Source organism: Aquarana catesbeiana, linkage group LG07 (genome assembly GCF_042186555.1).
Source record: "Aquarana catesbeiana isolate 2022-GZ linkage group LG07, ASM4218655v1, whole genome shotgun sequence".
In the NCBI taxonomy this organism is placed as follows: Eukaryota; Metazoa; Chordata; class Amphibia; order Anura; family Ranidae; genus Aquarana; species Aquarana catesbeiana.
This window is the reverse complement of record NC_133330.1, coordinates 312,569,730-312,593,780: the sequence shown is the minus strand read 5'-3', so window position 1 is coordinate 312,593,780 and position 24,051 is coordinate 312,569,730. Positions and strand designations below refer to the sequence as shown.

The 24,051-nt window shown below is 42.9% G+C and overlaps 1 protein-coding gene across 2 annotated transcripts in view; it reads left to right on the top strand.

Moving 5' to 3' along the window:
* PTGFR (prostaglandin F receptor) overlaps positions 1-7,314 on the top strand; it is a 61,199-nt gene extending 53,885 nt beyond the window's left edge. For both annotated transcript variants that reach the window (XM_073593686.1, XM_073593685.1), the window contains exon 3: positions 6,112-7,314. In XM_073593686.1, the coding sequence (XP_073449787.1) occupies positions 6,112-6,453 (342 nt within the window). In that variant the 3' untranslated portion in view covers positions 6,454-7,314. The remainder of the gene's footprint in view (positions 1-6,111) is intronic.
* The last annotated feature ends 16,737 nt before the right edge of the window (positions 7,315-24,051 follow it).

The window sequence follows — 24,051 nt, the reverse complement described above, 5'->3', positions numbered from 1 at the left end:
GTTTAAGGTTAAACCGATTTTCTTCTAATTTTAGTGAATGGCCACGTGTCTTATTAAATTCCATTACGCTGAAAAGTTTTATCCCTATTGTGGGGACACCAGTATGGTATTTGTACATTGAAATCATATCCCCTCTCAAGCGTCTCTTCTCCAGAGAGAATAAGTTCAATGCTCGCAACCTTTCCTTATAACTAATGTCTTCCAGTCACTTTATTAGTTTTGTTGCCTTTCTCTGGACTCTCTCCAGTTCCAGCACATCCTTCCTGAGGACTGGTGCTCAGAACTGAACAGCATACTCCAGGTGCGGCCGGACCAGAGTCTTGTAGAGCGGGAGAATTACTGTTTTATCTCTGGAGTTAAAGAGGGAGTCCCGTGAATTTTTTTTTTTTAAAAAGTCAGCAGCTACAAATACTGCAGCTGCTGACTTTTAAAATATGGACAATTACCTGTCACAGGGTCCAGCGATGTCGGCATCTGAGGCCGAACCATCCCTCGGTCCTCGGATGCTGCCGCCGCCATCTTTGGTATGGGAATCAGGAAATGAAGCCTTGCGGCTTCACTTCCTGATTCCCTACTGCACATGTGCGAGTTGCGCAGCGCAATCTGAATGGTCCGTGCTGTCTCTGGGACCCGTGTGTGTCCCAGCAGACAGCGCGGCAGGACAGGGAGAGGCATAGACTCTTGTGGGAGTCTATGCCCGTAAGTGGGTGCAAATACCTGTCTTAGACAGGTATCTGCACCCCCCTCCCCTCTGAAAGGTGCCAAATGTGACACCGGAGGGGGGGAGGGTTCCAAAAAGCGGAGATTCAATTTTTGTGTGAACCTCCGCTTTAATCCCCTTTTTAATGCATGCCAATATTCTGTTTGCTTTGCTTGCAGCAGCTTGGCATTGGATGCCATTGCTGAGCCTATCATCTACTAGGACCCCCAGGTCCTTTTCCACCCTAGATTCCCCCAGAGGTTCTCCCCCCAGTGTATAGATTGCATTCATATTTTTGCCACCCAAATGCATTATTACATTGAACCTCATTTGCCATGTAGTTGCCCACTCCATTAATTTGTTTAGATCTTCTTGCAAGGTTTCCACATCCTGCATAGAAGTTATTGCCCTGCTTAGCTTAGTATTGTTCGCAAATACAGAGATTGAACTGTTTATCCCATTGTTCCCTTCTAAAAAATAACATCAATCGAAGCAGAGAGCACAGGAAATTAACAGCTTGCTGCATTTCCAATAAGGTCAACAGGTTTTTTTTTTGCCCTCAAACAGATATTATAAAACCATTGTGTATTTAAAAGGGAGCAAATAAGAGTCGTTGTTAGCTTCATTGAAATGTATTTGCACACAGTTATATGCATTTTTACCATGTTATTTCATGCTTTCTTACGTATGCAAACATGCATTGATAACCAAAATCAAGGGTTTAATTTACTAAAGGTTTTCCAGTCCGGTTGGAGGGTCCAGGAGGGATTTGTTGTCACCATAGAACCTGTATTATTCAGGGGCGCGCCTACATCAAAAAAACCCTTTAACTTGTTGACCTGTATGAGTCTGTGTTTTCTAGATACTGCTTCTGTGTGTTCTTGTCTGTCAAGACCACCCACAGCCTTCTCTTTCACACTGTGTTGACCTCTGAGCCTTGCTGTTGAAGTTCAGAGTATGCAAAGTAGACCACAGATGGCTTTCTTTTCATACAGGTTGTGTAATACTGTGCAGGTCTGCTAAGGGATCTCGACTCTCTGGTGGTCCAGGCTCCAGTTAGATTAAATAAACCAAACCTACTCATACACCAACAGCAGTGCTGGCATTAAAAAGATCTGGTGCCACCAAAGAGTCCATTAAATCTGTGTTCATGTTAAGTAGACAATCAATTTAGGAGGGCATTAAACCAGATCTCTGCTCAAAACTACCTGCCTGTAAGATTAGGTTCACACTTGAGCTTCTTCAGCTGTTGTTTGAGCATTTTAGCCACTTCAGCTCTGGAAGGTTTCACCTCCTTCATGACCAGGCCATTCTTTGCTAATCGGCGCTGCGCTACTTTAAGGCGGTAGTAAAGCCCGCTCTGTGATTTTTACCTACAGGTAACTCTATAATAAATGAGTATCTCCTAAACTACACCCTTTAGGAGATATTTACCCTGGATGCAGCCAGTGACATCACCACGCATACGCTCTGAAGGTCTGGCATACTATGCCGGACCTTCAGAGCTTAATGCTGCAACCGAGGGCACCCGCACGCATGCTCAGGAGTGACGTCACCGTGGCTCTGGCCACTCACAGCGCCAGAGCCCACTAACCTGGAAGAAAGAAAATGTCAGCCCTCTCAGTGGTCACAGCCTGCCACTGGAGGGCTTCATTCTAAGGTATTTTTATAATGTGCTAGTATGCAAAGCCATTGTCTTACGGGTGTTTTTTTAAAACTCTGCCGTGGTTTACTACCGTTTACTACCGCTTTAACTGGTAATTGCATGGTCATGCAGCACACTACCCAAACAAAATCTATATAATTTTTTTTTCACACAGATAGAGCTTTGTTTTGGTGGTATTTGGTCGCCACTGGGTTTTTTATTTTATTATAAAAAAAACAAAACTACATTTTTTCCTTTCTGGTATAAAACACATCCAATATAAAAATTTAAAAAATCAAATTTCTTCCTAAATTTAGACCAAAATGTATTCTGCTACATGTCTTTAGTAAAAAAAAAAAAAATCCCAGTAAGCGTATATTAATTGGTTTGGATGAAAGTTATAGCGTCTACAAACTATGAAATACATACTGGAATTTTTACCTATTTGTTCTTGCCGACCGTATAACCTAGATTTACGGCAGCAAGGTGGCCCTTCTGCACCAGATAACATATCTAGTACGTGATCTGGCACTCCCGGGTAGGGGGCATTTGTGCGCGCTGCCGGCGACCCGGCTGTTCTCTGGTTAGACACAGCATATGTCGACCAGGTGATCTATTGGCCGGAACCCGCTGATCGTCCGAAAAACACAGAATGCATGCATATTTTTAGGACTGATCACTGTATTAGTGTACCTGATTCCCACAAAGTGTCAAAAGTGTCAATTAGTGTCAGAATGTCTGCCACAATATCGCAGCCCCAGTATAAGTCACTGATCTCTGCCATTACTAGTATGCAAAAATAAAATTTGAAAAATTTCAGTATATATACCATAGTTTGTAGATGCTTTTGTAGACTTTTGCGTAAACTAATCAATATACGCTTTTTTACCAGAAATATATAGCAGAATACATATTGACCTAAATTTATGAAGAAAATAGATTTAAAAAAAAAAATTATTGGATGTTTTATAGCAGAAATTAAAGAATATTAGTTTTTTTTTTTTAAATTGTCGGTATTTGTGTATAGTGCAAAAATAAAAAATGCAGAGGTGGTCAAATACCACCAAAAGAAAGCTCAATTTGTGGGAAAAAAGGACATAAATTGAATTTATGTAAAGCGTTCCATTACCACGCAATTGTCAATTAAAGCAACGCAGTGCCATATTGCAAAAAATAGCACGGCTATGAAGGGGGGTAAATTGTTTAGCCAGGAGCGCTCCCAATTTATTGCCGGAGATGTACAAGGTTAGTTTGAGGTGTTTAATATATAGAAGTCATAGCTCTTCTGCAGTAGAGAGCGAAGCTGGTTTTGGTTTTCCTCGGAGATATGTGGGTCATGGTGGCTTTTGTTAAGGGATTCCAAAGTTTTAATTTGATCAACCAGAGAGGTTATCTGTGTGCGATGCTTCTTTTCGTAGGCAGAGAGTTTGATGAGAATACCTCTAACATAAACTTTGTGCGTATTCCATAAGAGAGTTGGGTCAGGACTGGCATTAGTATGAAAAAAGAAGTCAAGATCCCTTTCAAGCTGTTGCTTATGTGTTTGGTTAGCAAGTAGAGAGGCAATGATTCTCCAGGGTGAAGGGGAGCTTGGTGCATTGGACAGGATTAGGTCAATAGAGATGGGTGCTTGATCAGACCATGTGGGTACCCCAAAAGAAGATGCCGAGACTTTTTGTAAGGTGTATTTGTCTGAGAGAAAAAAGTCGATTCTGGAGTATACCCCATGGACAGGGGAAAAAAAGATGTAATCCCTTTCGTTGTCATGTGCACAGTGCCAGATAGATATCGTATAGATCTTCTGAGTTTAGGAAGGAAGTTAATGTAAGGTATTTCTTACAAGAGGTATTCGTTGAATCAAGTGATGGGTCAGGAACCTTGTTAAAGTCTCCACAGATAACTAGCGGGTAAGACTTGTATGATTGGAGTTTTTGTGCTAGAGAGGTGAAGAATTTTGGCATGGGGGTGTTAGGGGCATATACGTTAAATATAGTGAGTCTTGAGTTGTAGGACGCAGAAAGTATCAGGAAACATCCATTAGGATCTGCATCTACAAAATGGAGCTGAAATGCCACAGAGCTCTTTACAGCTATCATGACGCCTCTCTTTTTGGAGTCTGTGCTAGCTATGAATATGTGGGGAAATTTGGGATGGGTACATCTCAGGGATCTAATATAGTCAAAGTGGGTCTCTTGTACACAAATGACATCGCATTTAGATGCGAGGGCTACCTTCCAAAGGAGAGAACATTTGTAGGAGCTATTAAGCCCTTTAACATTTAAAGATACAATTTTAAGTGACATGGGGTAAAAACAGATAAGAAGGGATTAGGGTTAATGTGACCATGAGTACAGACAACGAAAGAGAGCACAGCCTTCTGAAGCATGTAGCATTACTATTTACACAGACAGAATGGAGTGTTTCAAATATCAAATAGTGGGTATGTATCTGGGTGTCATCCCCACGGGGGGGGTAAGAAAGAGGATGGCAATGGTTTTGCCCTGGTGGGTGATAGATAGCTTGGTCAGGAAGCCCCATTTATATGGGATGTTGTTTTTTTGGAGGATTTTAGTGATTGAGCCAAGCTCTTTACAATCCTGTGTTGTGGCTGCAGAGAGGTCAGAGAAGATGGCAAGGTGGAGGTAGGGTTCCCGAAAGGGGGACATATTTCCAGCGGCCCTTACTATTTTCTCTTTGGAATGAAAAAAAGTGTATGCAAGTAAGGACATCTCTCAGCTTGTCTGCTGCAATGTGTGGAGACTTAAAAGATCCTGTGGGCCCTGTCGATCAGTAGGTCTTGTTCAGACAGGGAGACTACAAGAACTTTGAAAAGACCTTGCAGCTATTGTGTGAATTCCTGAGGGGGGACCGATTCAGGGACACCACTGATTTTTAGATTGTTTCTGCAAAAGCGATCTTCAAGATCTGCTAGCTTAGATTGAACGCGTTGGAGCTCAGTTGTCTGTTCGCGATGGGCATCAACTAATTCATTGTAAGCATCGGTGAAATCTGTGGGTTGTCTCTCTACCTTGTCAGTGCATTGTCCTAAATCGTCAACTTGCAATTGGATGCGGGAGATTGATCTGGAAAGATCATTCTGTATGTCTTTCTGCAGGGTCATGAGCATCTGCTTCAAGGTGTGCTCAGACACTGCATTGTCAGATGTAGGAAGGTCAGCCAGAGAGTCAGCAATCTCCCCATCCCCATCATCGTCATCATCATCATCATCATCATCCATCTCTCCCCTGTCATTATGAAAGTGCAGTGACTTTTTCCTTACCAGGGCTACCTGGCCTGGAGAAGCAAAGGGCGATGTAGCAGCCCTCTTGATTCTATCCTTGCTGGGCGTAGTCATAGTGCTGGAGTGCTCCATGTGAGGAGGTTCAGGATGTGCAGAACGCCTGCGGGGAAGCATGTGCTGCTGCCTGTCCTTTCTGCCCGGTGCCATCTTTGGTTCCATGCACCCGCGAGCTGCTGAAGAATTCAGACAACCGGGGGGTTTGGCGGCTTGTTGTTCCATTTTCAGGACATAGCTGCAGGGTCCCCAGGCAGAGCTAGTTTGGGTGGTTTGCGGTGGCAGGATTGGCGTGTCGGTGCTGCTGTGTCCCCTGTGACAGCAGAGAGTGCGGCTCAAGCGGCCTTCTCTGATCGCGGCACGGCTTCTCCCGGCCATGTTACATTTACAAGACTTCTTTGCAATGTGCTTTTTATACTCTGCAATGACATTGAAGGTTATTTAACATTTCCATGTTTCTTTTTCTTTTAGTTCACAATGGCCAACATTGGATTAAAGAGATATGGTTCCCAATCCCAAGAGACTAATCAGACAATTCTTTTCGCCCTTCGAATGGCCACGTGGAATCAAATACTTGACCCATGGGTGTACATCCTCTTGCGGAAGACAGTCCTCAGAAAACTGTTCAGGATTGCCAGACGCTGCTGCGGGGTGGAAATTATCGATTTACATGCTTGGGAATTCAGCTCCATCAAGAATTCTCTGAAAGTTGCCACCATATCAGACTCCCCAAGCTGCACGCGAACAAACACATTCAGCATCTCCCAAAAATCTGATACAGAACAAAAATGTGAACTCATTGAAACAAAATAAGCCATTTTTAAGAGACAATCTGATTCTGCTATTGGCTGGTGTTGTATAATATGAGCAGTGAGGTGATGGTTCATTGATGATGAAATTAGTCCATCCATGGTAGCTGAGTGATATCTCACCAGAGATAAACAAGACAATATCAGTACCAAATAAATTGTTTATTTGCCTTACAGTACTGTAAGTCAAACAACAGTATCCTAAAACGGGTCATGTAACAGTTACTTATAGTAAATAATTATTAGAAAGACGAATATCATAGTTTGTCTAATCAGAAGCCTAGGAGGGTCAAACCGCAAAAATATCAGATGGCCTGTTTCAATTTACACCCTATAGTTACCCTTTAGCAGGTTGTATCTAGAACATATTTATGCCAAAGATCTTCCATCTTGGTTGTGCGACTTACCCATTGCCTTCTTGCCTAGGGATTTAGTAGCAGTTGAAAATCCCAAATTGAAGACTCAGATTTGTGAATGCTGGAATCTACTAATAATCTATAATTTCTCATTGGCTATTTTTTGGAATTCCAAAAGATTTAGTGAACAAATACAGTATAAGCTTGGCATTCTTCCCATATACTAATAAATATTAAACTGAGGTCATGAGCCTAGTTCATAATATAGAGCAAAATTAGCTCAGAGAAACCAGTAACAGTAAATCTTATACTTTGGGTCAAAGATTGCTGAACAGAGCAATTGCTTAAGACCAGTTTAAAGGGAAACTATAGTATTTTACCAATTTGTTTTTTAAATATGTACAGTATGTGAATGTGAACAGCTTTGTGTAAATACTGTATCAATGTGTGTTAATATTTTGAAAAATTATGTTTTTGTGTATAGTTTGTAAATAAATGTGTATATGTAAGCAGACGTATTTCCTCATTCTATATGCAGGCTCTGCTTCCTGCTAAATCACTGCTTCTGTCTCAAGTACAGGACCATGGGTCAGATCCGACTGACAAATCAGTAGACTATCTGTAAATCGAATTAACTATATCTCAGCAGGCATTAAATTAGACCTTGCACTAAAATGCAATGTCCGACTAGTACATCAACCCCTCCTTCCATTAATCTCAAATCTCTACATGATAGCTGTACAAAATACATCCGTGGTAAATAGGTTAGAATATATACTTACCTTATAGCTGGCTTCTGCTCACGGTGCCTAGACTAGTGTCTCTCAACCTTTTTCCAGTTAAGGCATCCTTTAAAATTCTGCACAATCTCAAGGCACCCCATTCTAAAATATATACAGTATCTCACAAAAGTGAGTACACCCCTGACATTTTTGTTAATATTTTATTATATCTTTTTATGTGACAACACTGAAGAAATGACACTTTGCTACAATGTAAAGTAGTGAGTGTACAGCTTGTATAACAGTGTAAATTTGCTGTCCACTCAAAATAACTCAACACACAGCCATTAATGTTTAAACCGTTGGCAACAAAAGTGAGTACACCCCTAAGTGAAAATGTCCAAATTAGGCCTAAAGTATCAATATTTTGTGTGGCCACCATTATTTTCCAGCACTGCCTTAACTCTCTTGGACATGGAGTTTACCAGAGCTTCACAGGTTGCCACTGGAGTCCTCTTCCACTCCCCCAATGACGACATCACGGAGCTGGTGGCTGTTATGCCTCGTTTCCACCGAGCTGATCGGTTCGGTACGGTACGCTATTTTGGGTGTTTCCATTATGAAAGCGGCCCATACAACCGAACCGAACCGCTTCATTCAGGGTCCTGCTTCAGATGTGGGGCCATAGAAAATGGAACGGTTCGGTTAGGGCGGAGCTACGATACATTCCACTGATTGGCGAACGTGTTATGCCATGCTAGGCATTTTTTCTAAACCCACGTATGGCCCCTGTCGGTCCGACTTGCAGTGGAAACGCTCGCCTGAATAGGCTGGACCATTCTAGGCCTTCCAAACTGTACCGACCCAAACCGATCCGCTCAGAAACGAGGTATTAGAGACCTTGCTCTCCTTCACCCTCCATTTGAGGGTGCCTCACAGATGCTCAATAGGGTTTAGGTTTGGAGACATATTTGGCCAGTCCATCACCTTTACCCTCAGCTTCTTTAGCAAGGCTGTGGTTGTCTTGGAGGTGTGTTTGGGGTCATTATCATGTTGGAATACTGCCCTGCGGCCCAGTCTCTGAAGGGAGGGGATCATGCTCTGCTTCAGTATGTCACAGTGCATGTTGGCATTCATGATTCCCTCAATGAACTGTAGCTCCCCAGTGTCAGCAGCACTCATGCAACCCCAGACCATGACACTGTCACCACCATGCTTGACTGTAGGCAAGACACACTTGTCTTTGTTCTCCACACCTGGTTGCCCGCCACACACGCTTGACACCATCTGAACCAAATAAGTTTAACTTGGTCTCATCAGACCACAGGACATGGTTCCAGTAAGTAATTCATGTCCTTAGTCTGCTTGTCTTCAGCAAACTGTTTGCAGGCTTTCTTATTCATCATCTTTAGAAGAGGCTTCCTTCTGGGACCACAGCCATGCAGACCAATTTGATGCAGTGTGCGGCATATGATCTGAGCACTGACAGGCTGACCCCCCACCCCTTCAACCTCTGCAGCATTGCTGGCAGCACTCATACGTCTATTTCCCAAAGACAGCCTCTGAATATGACGCTAAGCACGTGCACTCAACTTCTTTGGTCGACTATGGCGAGGCCTGTTTCTGAGTGGAACCTGTCCTGTTAAACCGCTGTATGGTCTTGGCCACCATGCTGCAGCTCAGTTTCAGGGTCTTGGCAATCTTCTTATAGCCTAGGATAAAAGATTTTTTAGGTTTAAAGTGTATCCTCACAGGGTGACACTGTGGATACACAGATAATAATGTGCCAACGTCCTAATATTGTTTGGAAGAAAGATTGAAAATTGGAAAATGGACTTTACAGGCACATGCATAGGATTAGTAAAAATAAATTGAAGTTTTAAATTGGATAAAGTTAAAATTATGGTTTACAAACATATATTATAATAAAAAACATTATAATGTTATATGACCCCAAAGACTCGAAGAACACCTTCAAAATAAATATTAATCCAATTAGGTGCAATGTTAAGGATAACCAGTAGCAGCATCCAAAGGAGCATTTTATCTCCATTGGATGCTGCTACTGGTTATCCTTAACATTGCACCTAATTGGATTCATATTTATTTTGGAGGTGGTATTCGAGTCTTTGGGGTCATATAACATTATAATGTTTTCTATTTTAATATATGTTTGTAAACCATGATTTTAACTTTACTAATTTTTACTAATCCTATGCGTGTGCTTATAAAGTCCATTTTCCAATTTTCAATCTTTCTTCTTATAGCCTAGGCCATCTTTATGTAGAGCAACAATTCTTGTTTTCAGATCCTCCGAGAGTTCTTTGACATGAGGTGCCATGTTGAACTTCAAGTGACCAGTATGAAAGAGTGAGAACGATAATACCAAATTTAACACACCTGCTCCCCATTCACACCTGAGACCTCATAACACTAACGAGTCACATCACACCGGGGAGGGAAAATGGCTAATTGGGTCCAATTTGGACATTTTCACTTAGGGGTGTACTCACTTTTGTTGCCAGCAGTTTAGACATTAATGGTTGTGTGTTGAATTATTTTGAAGGGACAGCAAAATTACACTGTTATACAAGCTGTACACTCACTACTTTACATTGTAGCAAAGTGTCATTTCCTCAGTGTTGTCACATAAAAAGATATAATAAAATATTTACAAAAATGTGAGGTGCGTACTCACTTTTGTTAGATACTGTAAAACTAAACTAATAGTTTTACATAATGCAGCAAAATAAACACACGTAGGACATCCAAAGTTGGTGTCCATTGCAAATACACACTGGCAATGACCAATGTTTCTCTTCTCCTTTGGTTTCTTTCACCGTCACCCAGCTGATATGACCCTAGTGGTGATAGAGAGGGACAAGTTAAGGACAAACATGGATTCTGTGCAGGTGCCCAATGAGGTTATTGGTTGTTAGGATGCCGGCGGCTAGAAAGTTGTAATGGTGCACAATGAAAACCTGTGGAATTGTGTAACTAAAAGGCAAGCTTGCCCACCTGCTGGCTTGTATACAATCCTTGGCCAATTTTAGGCATTTTGCCAAGGCACCCCTGAAGAACCATGGAGGCACCCTGTTTGAAAAAAGGCTGGCCTAGACTATGGCAACGTAACAATCCTTCCTGTGAGATTCTGAAAAAGCTGAAAATCCCAAGTCTCACAAGAGGGTACGTGCTATGGTGTCTTCTTACAAGACATGGAATCCTCAGCGTTCTTAGGATCTCGATAGAAGGATATTTGATGTCACTTTCTCTAGGGAAATGCTGCTATAAGGTAATTAGGTTTTCTAACATTTATTTATTTTGCACAGGTATGTTTTTTACAGCAATCATATGGCAATTTGAAATGAATGGGGAAAGGTGGCCTGATGTAGTATGCATACCTTGCATTTTAGTGCAAGTAACGCTTTATGCAGGGATGCTAATTACATTTCCATAGTATAAAGGTGAGTACTAGAGGGAGCAGCTACAATTCTGTATTTTAGATGTAATCAAAATAATGGGAACGTCACGTTGAAAATTACTTGCAGGTTAATATTGCAGTAATAGTTTAAAATGACTTAAAATCCTCTATAGTTTCCTTTTAATGTTGAGTTGCAGTTAGTGGTATTCTGACAAAATCAGGAAAGTCATACAGTGGCGTAGAATGACCAATCAAACCTCCTGTACCTACGGACTTAAAAAGTTACTAAATGTGCACTTTCTACAACTATCTTGACATCAGATCTCTTGAGAACTGTGGTTTACAGCTCTGGCCCATCCCCTCTCACCTCCTGCACCCTTACTACTGGCCTATCTCTGTGATAGAAAACTTCACTAACCAATAGTGAAGAGCAGGGGATGGGAGGGGGCTAGCCAGCTATGGTGACCACAAAAACTGATCCCACTTCCATATTGGAACTCCCTGGTCATTGAGTACTCTGGAGGAATTGTACAGTAAATGCAGGAAACTTTTTTAAAGACCACTGACCAGCTTTAAAATGAATTGAATACTGGAGAGATGATCATACAATTTTTTAGGGAATGTATATAATATGATTGGTGGTAAGGATAAGGGATCCTTGGTTTATCCATTCTACCTAATCTTCTGAGAATCTGAATATGGGCTGGTTGTCTAAAAGGGAATGTTCCTCTTCTAAATCTGTTGCAAAGTTTCTTACCTGGAGATCCCACCAGTTACAGCACTGCCTGTAGCAGGCTGACAACACTAAGCCAATGCCTTGTAATTATCAGCAGCATTGTTGGCCTATGTATGGGCATGCTTTCAGTTGGCTAATTATCTAATAGACCTGAAAGGCAATCTAATGGGCAACTGAAGAGGCTTGCTCAACAGGTTGACAACTGTACTGCTAACCGTGAGGCCATGGCTAAGTGTTGTAAGCCTGCAACATGAAATGCTGTTACTTTATTTTTTATTTATTTTATTTATTTCAGGTACTTATATTTACGCAGCGCTTTACATATACATTGTACATTTACATCAGTCTTCCAGGTTCTTATCAGTAACAGCACTTCCTTTTTCAGACTGTTTGCAATACATTTCTTATCCTTTCAATACATTTCCCAAAAAATTTTTGCTTAAAGGATGAGTTCCCATTTTAAAAAATAAAAATTATTTGCAGGTAAAAAAATGTGAATTCAAATTTTAAATATATTGGGAGCCTGTAAAGAAATGCACCCACGAACAAAGGTGAACTTATCATTTAAGAAACATGTATATGGTAAGGCATGATACCAGACATACTGAAAACTAGATTTCAGGATTACATATACCTCTAGCATGTAGGTATTTTTTTTTATTTGCTAAAATCTTTTAAAATAAATATTTATTAGTTCACATCTGCCAGGTGGAAGATACAATCATGGATGCCAAAACTATACCCAAAGTATATTTGGACAAGTCAAAAGTTTGAGCAGTAAGTTTAGGCTCTATAACTACCCCTACACACACCTAGAAAAATTCAGTCCCCCCAAAAAATGCATGCAACTGTTCATATTTTGCCAGGATATATCAATGTCCAGGCAATCAACCAATCCAAATAGTTAGAATACATACAGTCAGGATTTTTTTTGCTCAGAGAATAGGCATGGGAACTCCCTCCTTCGGAGTCACCCCTTGTCTCAGCCCTCTTTCCACCTCTGGGTACTGTCCCTTGGTTCCATCCCCAACCACCCCTTTTAGAGAAAACAGAACCAAGTATCATTTTGTGGTGCTAAGTAATTTAAATTGAATTTGTTAATGATGACAAGAAAAGCAGTATATAGATCCCCTGTAGCTACCAACAATGAACCCCCAGCAACAATAGACCTATTCCAGCTACAATAGACTCCCAACAGCCAGCAAATATGAACCCCTCCGTCAGCCAGCAACAATAGACTCCTCTCTCAACAGTAGAACCTTCCCAGCAATGATTGACCCTCCAGCAACATAAGACCCACCCTCAGTAAAATTAGATTACCCTCCAGCAACTATAGATCCCGGCAGTCAGCAAGACCCTCCAGCACCCCTTGCCATTTCATACATTCAGTGCTGGAGGTAGCGGAACTGTGTTCCCCCACGTTCCAGCTGAAAAAAAAAACCCTGCATACAGTAAATGTGAACTATTTTCTTGCCATAAGATTCTCATTGGTGTTCAATTTGATGTGTGATCCAGGCACCCTACCAGATATCCCAACCAAAGCCAAAGACCTCTAATGCAGTTAGACAATAGGAGGTTAGTCTTTAGATTGTGGAGGACTTTCTTTCAATCTTCACAAATGAATGCAAAAAAAAATCATATTTTAGAATGTTCACATCCCATCATTTTATTTCCAACACATTTTTGGTTAAAAAACATTAATGTCAGGTCATACATGCCCACACCTAGGCTTTACATTCTTCTTAGTAGACAGGTAATTCTGATGGAAAAATAGATTGAGATTTGTTCTATCCTTGCCATGGCAAACCATCTGCTTACAAGGCTAAAAGACTACTAACCTAACATTCCTGTTGCCTTAAATAAAAGCCAATATAAACATGGATAATATACATGAAATCCTATCACTTGACACATGCAACATTTAAAGCGACCCATTAAGGAATGTCCGTGCAATAAAAGAGGTATTATCTTCATATATTCATCGACCCAAGCCTCCTACCCACCCTCCACCCCAGCACTTCAACCAACTTCAGTCTCTTCAGGATTCAACACTTCTGGGTATGTTGGATAGCCATGTCCCCTGCTGCATTCTATGGTTCCTTCTGCTGATGCATAGGTCACTACAGGACACAGCAGTGAGGTATGGGGTCAATGGAATAAACCACGACATGCAGCGGGGGGCACTACCTGAAGAGTCAAAAAGCTAAGGAGACTTAGAGAGGCTGCAGTGCAGAAATGGAGTGAAGATAAAAGACAAGAGCTGAGCATATTACATCTTCTATGGCATGGACTTTCCTTTGAGATTTTTTTAGCCTAACAGGGTCGCTTTAAGATATACAGCTCTCTGTTCACCTTTCACTATATCACTGAGCATAACCTATCAATTGCAGCCATATCTGGCTGAAGAGAGACTGAATGCATTATGATTTAATGAAGATATTAAACAGAAAATCTGCACTTTGTAGGGGAGTATCTTGTCTTGTCTGTTACCAGTGTATGTCAAATCTCCTCAGTTCCCATAGGGCAGGGGTCTGCAAACTATCTAAACAAAGGGTCAGTTTACTGTACTTCAGACTTTAGGGGGGGGCGGACTGTGACCATTGAGAGTAGAAAAAGTCTGGATGTCAGTGAGAAGAATTAATGCTCCATCATTTGTTTCAGTGGCAGTAAATAAGCCCCATCATTGGTGTCAATGTGAGGAATTGTGCCACATCATTGGTGTCACTGGGAGGAATTGTGCCCCTTCAATGGTGTCATTGGAAGAAATTGTGCCCCATTGTTAGTATCAGTGGGAGAAATTGTTCCCCCATTGTTGGTGTCACCAGGAGAAATTGTGCCCCATTGTTGGTGTCATTGGGAGGAATTGTGCCCCATCGTTGGTGTCATTGGGAGGAATAGTGCCCCATCGTTGGTGTCATTGGGAGGAATTGTGCCCCATCGTTGGTGTCATTGGGAGGAATTGTGCCCCATCGTTGGTGTCACCAGGAGAAATTGTGCCCCATCGTTGGTGTCATTGGGAGGAATAGTGCCCCATCGTTGGTGTCATTGGGAGGAATTGTGTCCCTTCCTTGGTGTCAGTGGGGGGAATTATGTCCCATTGTTGGTATCCTTTGAGGAAACAGTGCCCCAAGGGCCAGTTAAAAGCTAGCAAAGGAACGCATATGGCCCCCAGACCACAGTTTGGAGACCATTGCCATAGGAGCTCATTTTACTTTTTGTTATACTCTACAGTCTTACTTAATATTGTGGCTTGAGGATTGTTTAAAAAAAGGCTGCAGTATTGAACCTCAGGGAATTCTCTTTACTTAAAGAAGCAGAGAGAACCCCACAATTGGAAGAACATCAGTCACATGACTTTAATAGGTAGCATGGCTGGTTATTTTTTCTATATTTGTTAAGTTCAAACTCCTAATTAATCTAAAAGCCAGTAGAGTACAATGCATATATTTTAAAGCTCTAATTTAAAATACCCTCTGTAGCGGTAGCAAGGGTTCAATGCTCATGTCTAGTGGGAACAGAATACAAAGCTATATTTTCCTTATCTACTTTCCCGCTGAAGCTCTCTTTCCCTCTCCCTGTCTGCTCTGCGATCTGGGCAGCCCGTTGCCACCTGCAAGTACAATTCCGGGATAAGGGTCTTACATTGTACATAAAGACTTTGGAGAGCCTGCAACTGACAGAGTGGGGAAGGTAGGAGGCTTCAGGGGACTGATTGTACAGCATGGAGGAGGCCTGTGTGAAAGAAGAATAAGGTACACTATATTACCAAAAGTATTGGGGCACTTCCGTTTACATGCATATGAGCTTTAATGGCATCCCAGTTTAGGTTTAGGAGTGTGTCTGAGAATGTTTGACCATTCTTCCAAAAGCACATTTGTGAGGTCAGGCACTGATGTGGACGAGAAAGTCTGGCTCGCAGTATCCACTCTTATTCATTCCAAAGGTGTTCTATTGGATTGAGGTCAGGACTCTGCGCAGGCCAGTCAAGCTCCTCCACTCCAAACTCACTCATCCATGTATTTATGGACCTTGCTTTGTGCACTGGTGTGCAGTCAAGTTGGAATAGGAAGGGGCCATCCCCAAACTGCTCCCACAAAGTTGGGAGCATGAAATTGTCCAAAATGTCTTGGTATGCTGACTCCTTAAGAGTTCTCTTCACTGGAACGAAGGGGCCAAGCCCAACCCCTGAAAAACAACCCCACACCATAATCCTACCTTCACCAAAATGATTTGGAGGGGTGGCCCAATACGTTTGGCAAGAAGTGTGGATGAGCGAGTTTGGGGAGGAGGAACTTGACTGACCTCAACCCGATATAACACCTTTGGGATATATTCGAGCAGAGACTGCAGTGCCTGACCTCACAAATGCACTTCTGGAAGAATGGTCAAACATTCCCATAGACACACTCCTAAACCTTGTGGACAGCCTTCCCAGAAGAGTTGAAGCTGTTATAGCTACAAAGGGTGGGCCAACTCAATATTGAACCCTACGGACTAATGCCCCGAACACATGCTCGGATTTTCCGATGGAAAATGTGTGATAGGACCTTGTTGTCGGAAATTCCGACCATGTGTAGGCTCCATCACACATTTTCCATCGGAATTTCCGACACACAAAGTTTGAGAGCAGGCTATAAAATTTTCCGACAACAAAATTCGTTGTCGGAAATTCTGAAGGTGTGTACATCCGACGCACAAAATGCCACGCATGCTCAGAATAAATTAAGAGACAAAAGCTATTGGCTACTGCCCCATCGTTTATAGTCCCGTGTTTTACATCACCGTGTTCAGAATGATCGGATTTTCCAACAACTTTGTGTGACCGTGTGTATGCAAGACAAGTTTGAGCCAACATCCGTCAGAAAAAAATCCATGGATTTTGTTGTCGGAATGTCCGATCAATTTCCGATCGTGTGTACGGGGCATAAGACTTGTTTTTCACTTATTGCAGATATAAACCATATGGAAAGACCCAAATGTTGAATTTATTTCTTTTGCATACCATTAAAGTTCATGAGTGTGTGTAAAGGCAGGCGTCCCAATAATTTAATAATAGTAATATAGTGTAAGTATGGGGGGGGGGGGGGGGGGGCAGGTGCAATGCAAGGGTCATTTTTTCAGCTACAGTTCAGCTTTAAAGCACACCACTGTGCTTCATCGGTATAGCCGCGGTGAGGTCAAACCTCTGCTTTATGAATTGGGTCCTTAGTGTAACACCCAAGGGAGTTCCTTTAAAATGTCTTTGTGTCTGGTCCTTCAAACCTCACTGATCGTATGAACTCCCCATGTATAACTGAATGTAAATGTTTTCTTTTGTGTGCTTTTTTGTAGCATTATTTTTAAACTGTGCAATATGATTGACATGAAGATATTTATATTGACAGTGTCTATATGTGGGTTTTGTGTTTATTTGTTATATATGCAATTGTTCAGATGTCTGTTCTTTTTACGACTGCTTATGCAGAAGGAATATATTACAAACACTGTTATATAGTCTGAAACTATATTAATTTTATTAAAATGTGTGCTCAAAATGTGCTTTTTTTGTTTTTGTGTGTAGATTGCAAATATAGATGTATGTGGGAGCAGTTGTATCCTTTACATTACATATGCAGGCCCCTGGGGCATCCCCTGCAGTGCAGCTGGCTTCTCCCCCTCTCCCTCTTGCCAGCTTTCAGCTGCTGCAGGAACAGCTATAGGGGGATCGGTACCAGTATCTGTGCTCCACCGTAGCTGGCTTCTCCTCTTCTCCCTCCCACAGGCTGTGTTCATTCATAACTGATGCATAATAAACCGTGTTTACTATGCATCCGTTTCTGAATGAAAAGGAAGCCTCTGTACAGAATGCTTTCTGTTCATTCCTTCTGCAGTGCAGCTAAATCTGCAGGGAAAGGGATTGAGGAATGTCCTTAGTCCCTTACTCAAAAGTAAGACGTCAGTTTGATATTTCACCAAAGCCTCCCCAATGGGGCTCTTAAAAAATGTAACAAAATAAAATAAAATTGTAAAGAACTGCTCTTCAGAGAGCATTTGAAAGGCATGAGGAGCAGTTATATCACCTTCTCACTGCCTGCTTTAACCCCTTCAACCCCACACTAGTGCACCGCAACTGCCTGCAATGCACACGCTTGTGGGGTACTTGCAAATCAGTGCCATTCACTTGAATGGGTCCAGTTCGACAGGGAATATAATATCTGTCATGGCTGCTACACAAAGCATAGCGTCTGCGGTATGTGTAACACCTCCAGCTACTGCCTCTGCAGCTAAAGGGAGTATCAGTGAGGTGGCAAAAAGGGGCAGCCCAACCTTACATGTGAATGAACCCTAAGTGGGGGAGGGGGGTTCTGTCAGGTAGGCTGTATGGGGCCCAGTGATTTCTAACAACAGCCCTGCCTGCAGTATGCCACAGTAGGTGATTAAAATGTTATTAAACCTGTAACAATAAAATCAGTGTGTATGCTTCTACTCTGTATTGTGTAAAAGGGCTGTTTGATCCTGTCTTCTCTTATCCTCCCCTTCTTTTACTATCCCCAATGCGTCTGCTGATAGCACAGAGCCCTGGGAGGCACTCTGCACATGCTCAGTTTGGTATGTTGCAAGAGGTTTTTTGGGGGGAAGGGTGTATGTGATCAGCACAGGGCCAATCAGCACTGTCCAGACAGAGGGTCAGGGGTTCTGCAGCCTCATAGGACAATCCCTCCTACAAGCTTTAACAACACACTGATAGAAGTCACAAGACTGCTATATACTGCTGATGAGAAAAGGTATTTAGCAGTTCATATTTACTAAAATAATTGCATTTCCATGTTCTGTGTACTGTGGGAGACCAGATATAGTGAATGCAGGGTCCTGGGTTTAGTAACACTTTAAGCAATTTCCTCTGCGTCGGGGTCCATTGAAAATGAACCATACAGCGCAATATAATGTGAATGGTCCCTGAGAAAATACTATTAAGTATACAGATTTTATTACAACAATTCTGTGCTATTAAGGTTATGTTTAGTTGTTTGTTTCCAGCTCAAAGTACAAGTTTTGTTGCCAATGTGACTCATGCTTTAAGTTTTTTTCATTGGCATAGTTCTTGGGGAAATACTTTATTTTAGTCCATATCATTTCTGCGATAAACAAGTGTCTAATTTTATTTACACTGTCAATTTTTATGTGTGAAGCATATTTATGACACATGAGGTGCCAGTAATGAAATAATTCTAAGGTGGAGTGAAATAAATATAATGAAAATGTCCGAGGTCAGCATCTTATGTCAGCGGTCCAGGAGTTGCAGTGACAGAATCAATTTGTAAAGATTTGTCCTTGGAATGTATTAGCCTTGATGTCGCCCTATATTTTCATATTGTCATACACAATAAACAATATCAGTCTGCTCTGCAAATAGAAATTCCTACCTGTCTTCAAAGTGTTTGTATCACCATACCTTTTTGTAGTTTTAAATAGAACAGGGACAGGTTAAGCCAGTGGTTCTCAACTCTTGTCCTCAGGGACCCACTAACAGGCCAGATTTTATGTATTAAAGCGGGAGTCACGCAATTTTTTTTTTTTAAATACTGCAGCTGCTAACTTTTAAAATAACGGCACTTACCTGTCCCAGGGTCCAGCGATGTCGGCACCCAAGGCCTAACCGTCCGTTGGTCCTCGGATGCTGCCGCCGCCATCTTCGGTAAGGGAATCAGAAAATGAAGCCTTGCGGCTTCACTTCCTGGTTCCCTACTGCGCATGCGCGGGTCGCACTGCGCAATCCGAATGGTCCCTGCTGTCTCTGGGACCCGTGTTTGTCCCAGCAGACAGCACGGGGGGGGGGGGGGGGGGGCTAGGCGGGAAGTGGCGTAGACTCCTGTGGGAGTCTATGCCCGGAAGTGGATGCAAATACCTGTCTTAGACAGGTATCTGCACCCCCCTGAAAGGTGCCAAATGTGACACCGGAGTGGGGGAGGGTTACAAAAAGTGGAAGTTCCATTTTTATGTGGAACTACGCTTTAACTTGGAGAGAAGCAGACTAGAATACTGCAATCACTGAGAAGTAAATGATATCACCTGTGATTTATTTCAGTTTTCTTGCAAACCTGGGCTGTTAGTGGGCCCTGAGGACAGGAGTTGAGGACCACTGGGTTATGCCTTTGTTTGTGTATGTTTTGCTTCCTATGTCCCTTCTAGGAAAATTACCTTCACTTCCTGTCCTTTCAACATGACAGGAAGTGAGAAAAATCTGTACAAAGAGAGGGAATTCCTCCTTATAGACAGATGTTTTTCAGAATAGCTATCCCCATGAAAGATTTCCTCCTCACCTTCTGTTCTGGTGAGAACTCTCTTAATTGAATACAGTGGTAAAGAGATGAGCTTAGGTTCAGTTCCTGATCTAGTCCAAACCCATATTCGGCCTAACTGGGAAATCAGCTGCATCTACACAAAGGGGAAAGGATACTTGTGACATCATTGACCTAATATGGCCCAGGAATGACAGCTGCCTGCCCAGGATGCTGGATACTATGAGAGGAGCACTGTGAAATTCAGTTTGGATAGGGTGCTGTGTGTACCTTTGGTGCCTAAATACCCCATGATAGGATCATCCTTTTAAACAGAACACTTCAAGACCGCAATAAAAATGAATAGATGTTGTAAAAGAAAAAACGCTGGGAGGAGAGCCTGGTCATGAGACCATCATGGGGTTCTTGAAGTACCACAGACTTTTTATTTCAGCCTACATTTTATGAAGGAGAAGCAAAATACATGCAGCAGTGTTGAGTAGTAATAGAGAGAGGATAGTTCCCTGTAGAGAAGACATTTGATATGTATCTCGAACATCACTCCTGTGAAAAGAAGTCATCCCTTGAAGTCTCTTCAATAACACATTTCCATCTCTTGGTTCCCCACTGTCCTCAGGGCCGTCTTTAAGGCAGGGCAAAAGGGGCAGTTGCCCTGGGCCCTGTCATTGTTGTGGGGCCCAAAGCAGCTACCTCATACTTGGCAACTATCCCATTTTAAATTCTCTTGTCCCTTGAGGTTTTAGTCCCGTGCTGTGTCCCGATATCTCAGTGTGAAGTTCTGTTACTAATGCTGCCCAGCTCTGCCCTATTGTTGTGTACAGATGACTCACCTGCAGACGCTGTGTTTACATGTAAATACCGACATTGATATGTAAATAGCGATGACATTCATATGTAAATAGCTGCGGACCGGCAGCATTCATATGTAAATAGAGGCGGTAATCATATGTATATCATGCCCACCTCAGGTCATAGCCATCATCAGCTATACTGAATGCTGCCCACTGGGGAGGTAAAGGAGCATGCTTGAAAGTTCTGCCTACAACTGTGGTCATTAAGCCTAACATCAGCCTGTTCTGCAAAGGTAAGCAAATTGGGGGGGGGGAGGGTAGTGTGGGGTGTGCACAGGTTAGCAAGGAGGGGATGTATGGGGGTAAGGAAGGTGGGTGCAAAGATGAGCAGAGGAGGCAGGTAGAGTTAAAGGGGAGGGGGATTGGAGTGGAGAGGATGGGGGAGGTTTGGGGTACAGAGGTTAATATGGGTTTTAGGATGCAAAGGTGTACTGACAGGGTGGATAAAGATGTAGGTCATGTATAGGGCAGCCCATTCATTTCAATGCGCTGCTCTATGCACTACAAATGCGGAAGAAACTCCCAAACCCTTTTCCAAAATCACACGGTGCCAAGGCACATCAGCAGATGCATGAGGGTGTCATTAACAATTAATGGCACTGCTGTGTATCTGCTAAAGGGCAGCACATTTCTGTGGTGTCAGGAAAGCGATTTTGCATGCGTTCCCAACACACACAAATGTAAAGGCAGGCTACATGTCTCAGTTACATTGGTGGTCAGTGTAAATCTTCTCATTACATTGGGGCTTGGTGTAGAATCCTTTCATTCACACTAGTGGTTAGTGTGAATGTCCCCCTTACGTTGGTGGTCAGTGTAAATCCCTCCTTACATTGGTGGTTACCGTGAATGCTTCTATTACATTAGTGGTCAGTGTAAACCCCTATTACATTGGTGGCCAGTGTTGAAACTCCTCTTTATATTGGTAGTCAGTAGGGATGAGCTTCGTGTTCGAGTCAAACCCATGTTCGACTCGAACATCACCTGTTCGACCGTTCGCCGAATTGCGAACGTTATGGGCCGTTCGCGCTAAATTCGTGTGGCGCGTCACGGCCCATAATTCACTGCGGCATCGCAGTGCATTGCTGGCTGATGATTGGCCAAGCATGCACTATGACCCGCATGCTTGGCCAATCACAGCGCCGTCAGTAGAGAGAGCTGTAATTGGCCAAAGCCAGGGTGGCTTTGGCCAATTATTGCTCAGGGGATTTAGTACACACCCCACACTATATAAGGCCGCCTGCACGGCGGCCCTGTGTAGTGTGTGTTCCGGTGTGCTGAGAGATAGAGAGAGAGAGAGACAGTGTCATTTGATTTGAGTTAGATAGATTAGGCAGAACAGTCAGTCAGTTAGCTGCACTTACAGTGTATTGTGTATATATATGCATCCCAGGTGTTGCATATATATATATACACTGTATTCAGTTTAGCTAGATCCGTTCCTGTTATCTTCTATCTAGACTATTTACATTTAATGCAGTGCGTCCTGCTCACAGTGTTCAGCTAGATCCGTTCCTGCTATTTACATTTAGTGCAGTGCGTCCTGCTCACAGTGTTCAGCTAGATCCGTTCCTGTTATCTTCTAGACTATTTACATTTAGTGCAGTGCGTCCTGCTCACAGTGTTCAGCTAGATCCGTTCCTGCAATTTACATTTAGTGCAGTGCGTCCTGCTCACAGTGTTCAGCTAGATCCGTTCCTGCTATTTACATTTAGTGCAGTGCGTCCTGCTCACAGTGTTCAGCTAGATCCGTTCCTGCTATTTACATTTAGTGCAGTGCGTCCTGCTCACAGTGTTCAGCTAGATCCGTTCCTGCTATTTACATTTAGTGCAGTGCGTCCTGCTCACAGTGTTCAGCTAGATCCGTTCCTGTTATCTTCTAGACTATTTACATTTAGTGCAGTGCGTCCTGCTCACAGTGTTCAGCTAGATCCGTTCCTGCTATTTACATTTAGTGCAGTGCGTCCTGCTCACAGTGTTCAGCTAGAGCCGTTCCTGCTATTTACATTTAGTGCAGTGCGTCCTGCTCACAGTGTTCAGCTAGATCCGTTCCTGTTATCTTCTAGACTATTTACATTTAGTGCAGTGCGTCCTGCTCACAGTGTTCAGCTAGATCCGTTCCTGTTATCTTCTAGACTATTTACATTTAGTGCAGTGCGTCCTGCTCACAGTGTTCAGCTAGATCCGTTCCTGTTATCTTCTAGACTATTTACATTTAGTGCAGTGCGTCCTGCTCACAGTGTTCAGCTAGATCCGTTCCTGTTATCTTCTAGACTATTTACATTTAGTGCAGTGCGTCCTGCTCACAGTGTTCAGCTAGATCCGTTCCTGTTAAATTCCTACTGACAGGCAGGCTTGTCTGGTTACAGTATATAAAGCTACCTGAAGAAAATTACAGGTGTTCTATTTGATCCTATTAGTACCACGGTCAGGCAGCTAGACTATTTACATTTAGTACAGTGCGTCCTGCTCACAGTGTTCAGCTAGATCCGTTCCTGTTATCTTCCTACTGACAGGCAGGCTTGTCTGGTTACAGTATATAAAGCTACCTGAAGAAAATTACAGGTGTTCTATTTGATCCTATTAGTACCACGGTCAGGCAGCTAGACTATTTACATTTAGTACAGTGCGTCCTGCTCACAGTGTTCAGCTAGATCCGTTCCTGTTATCTTCCTACTGACAGGCAGGCTTGTCTGGTTACAGTATATAAAGCTACTTGAAGAAAATTACAGGTGTTCTATCCCAGCTTAGTGCAGCTACAGGCCATTAGTATGTCTGGAAGGCCAAGAAGGAGAGGCAGACAGTCACAAGCCAATAAGAGAGGGCAAGCAGGCTCTGTGTCTAGTGCTGGTCGTGGAGACGGTGCATCCTCATCAGCACGTGGCCATGGGACACGCTTGGCCATTTTTCGGCAGCTGGCCGTGTTGAGCCGCAACATGCGGAAGACTTGGTCGAGTGGATGACCAAGCCGTCCTCATCCTCCTCATCCTCTCTCACCCATGCCCAGGGTGCTTTGTCTGGCAAAGCAGCGGCCTCTTCCCTCAGCTCAATGTCATCAGTGACTCCTTCCCTAGCTCCACCATGTCCTCATGAGGATTCCCTCGAACTGTTTGACCACAGTGTTGGGTACATGCTCCAGGAGGATGCCCAGCGTTTGGAAGGCTCTGATGACGATACTGAGCTCGATGAAGGCAGTAACATGAGCACGGACAGAGGGGGTGCCCAAGAAGGACAGCAATC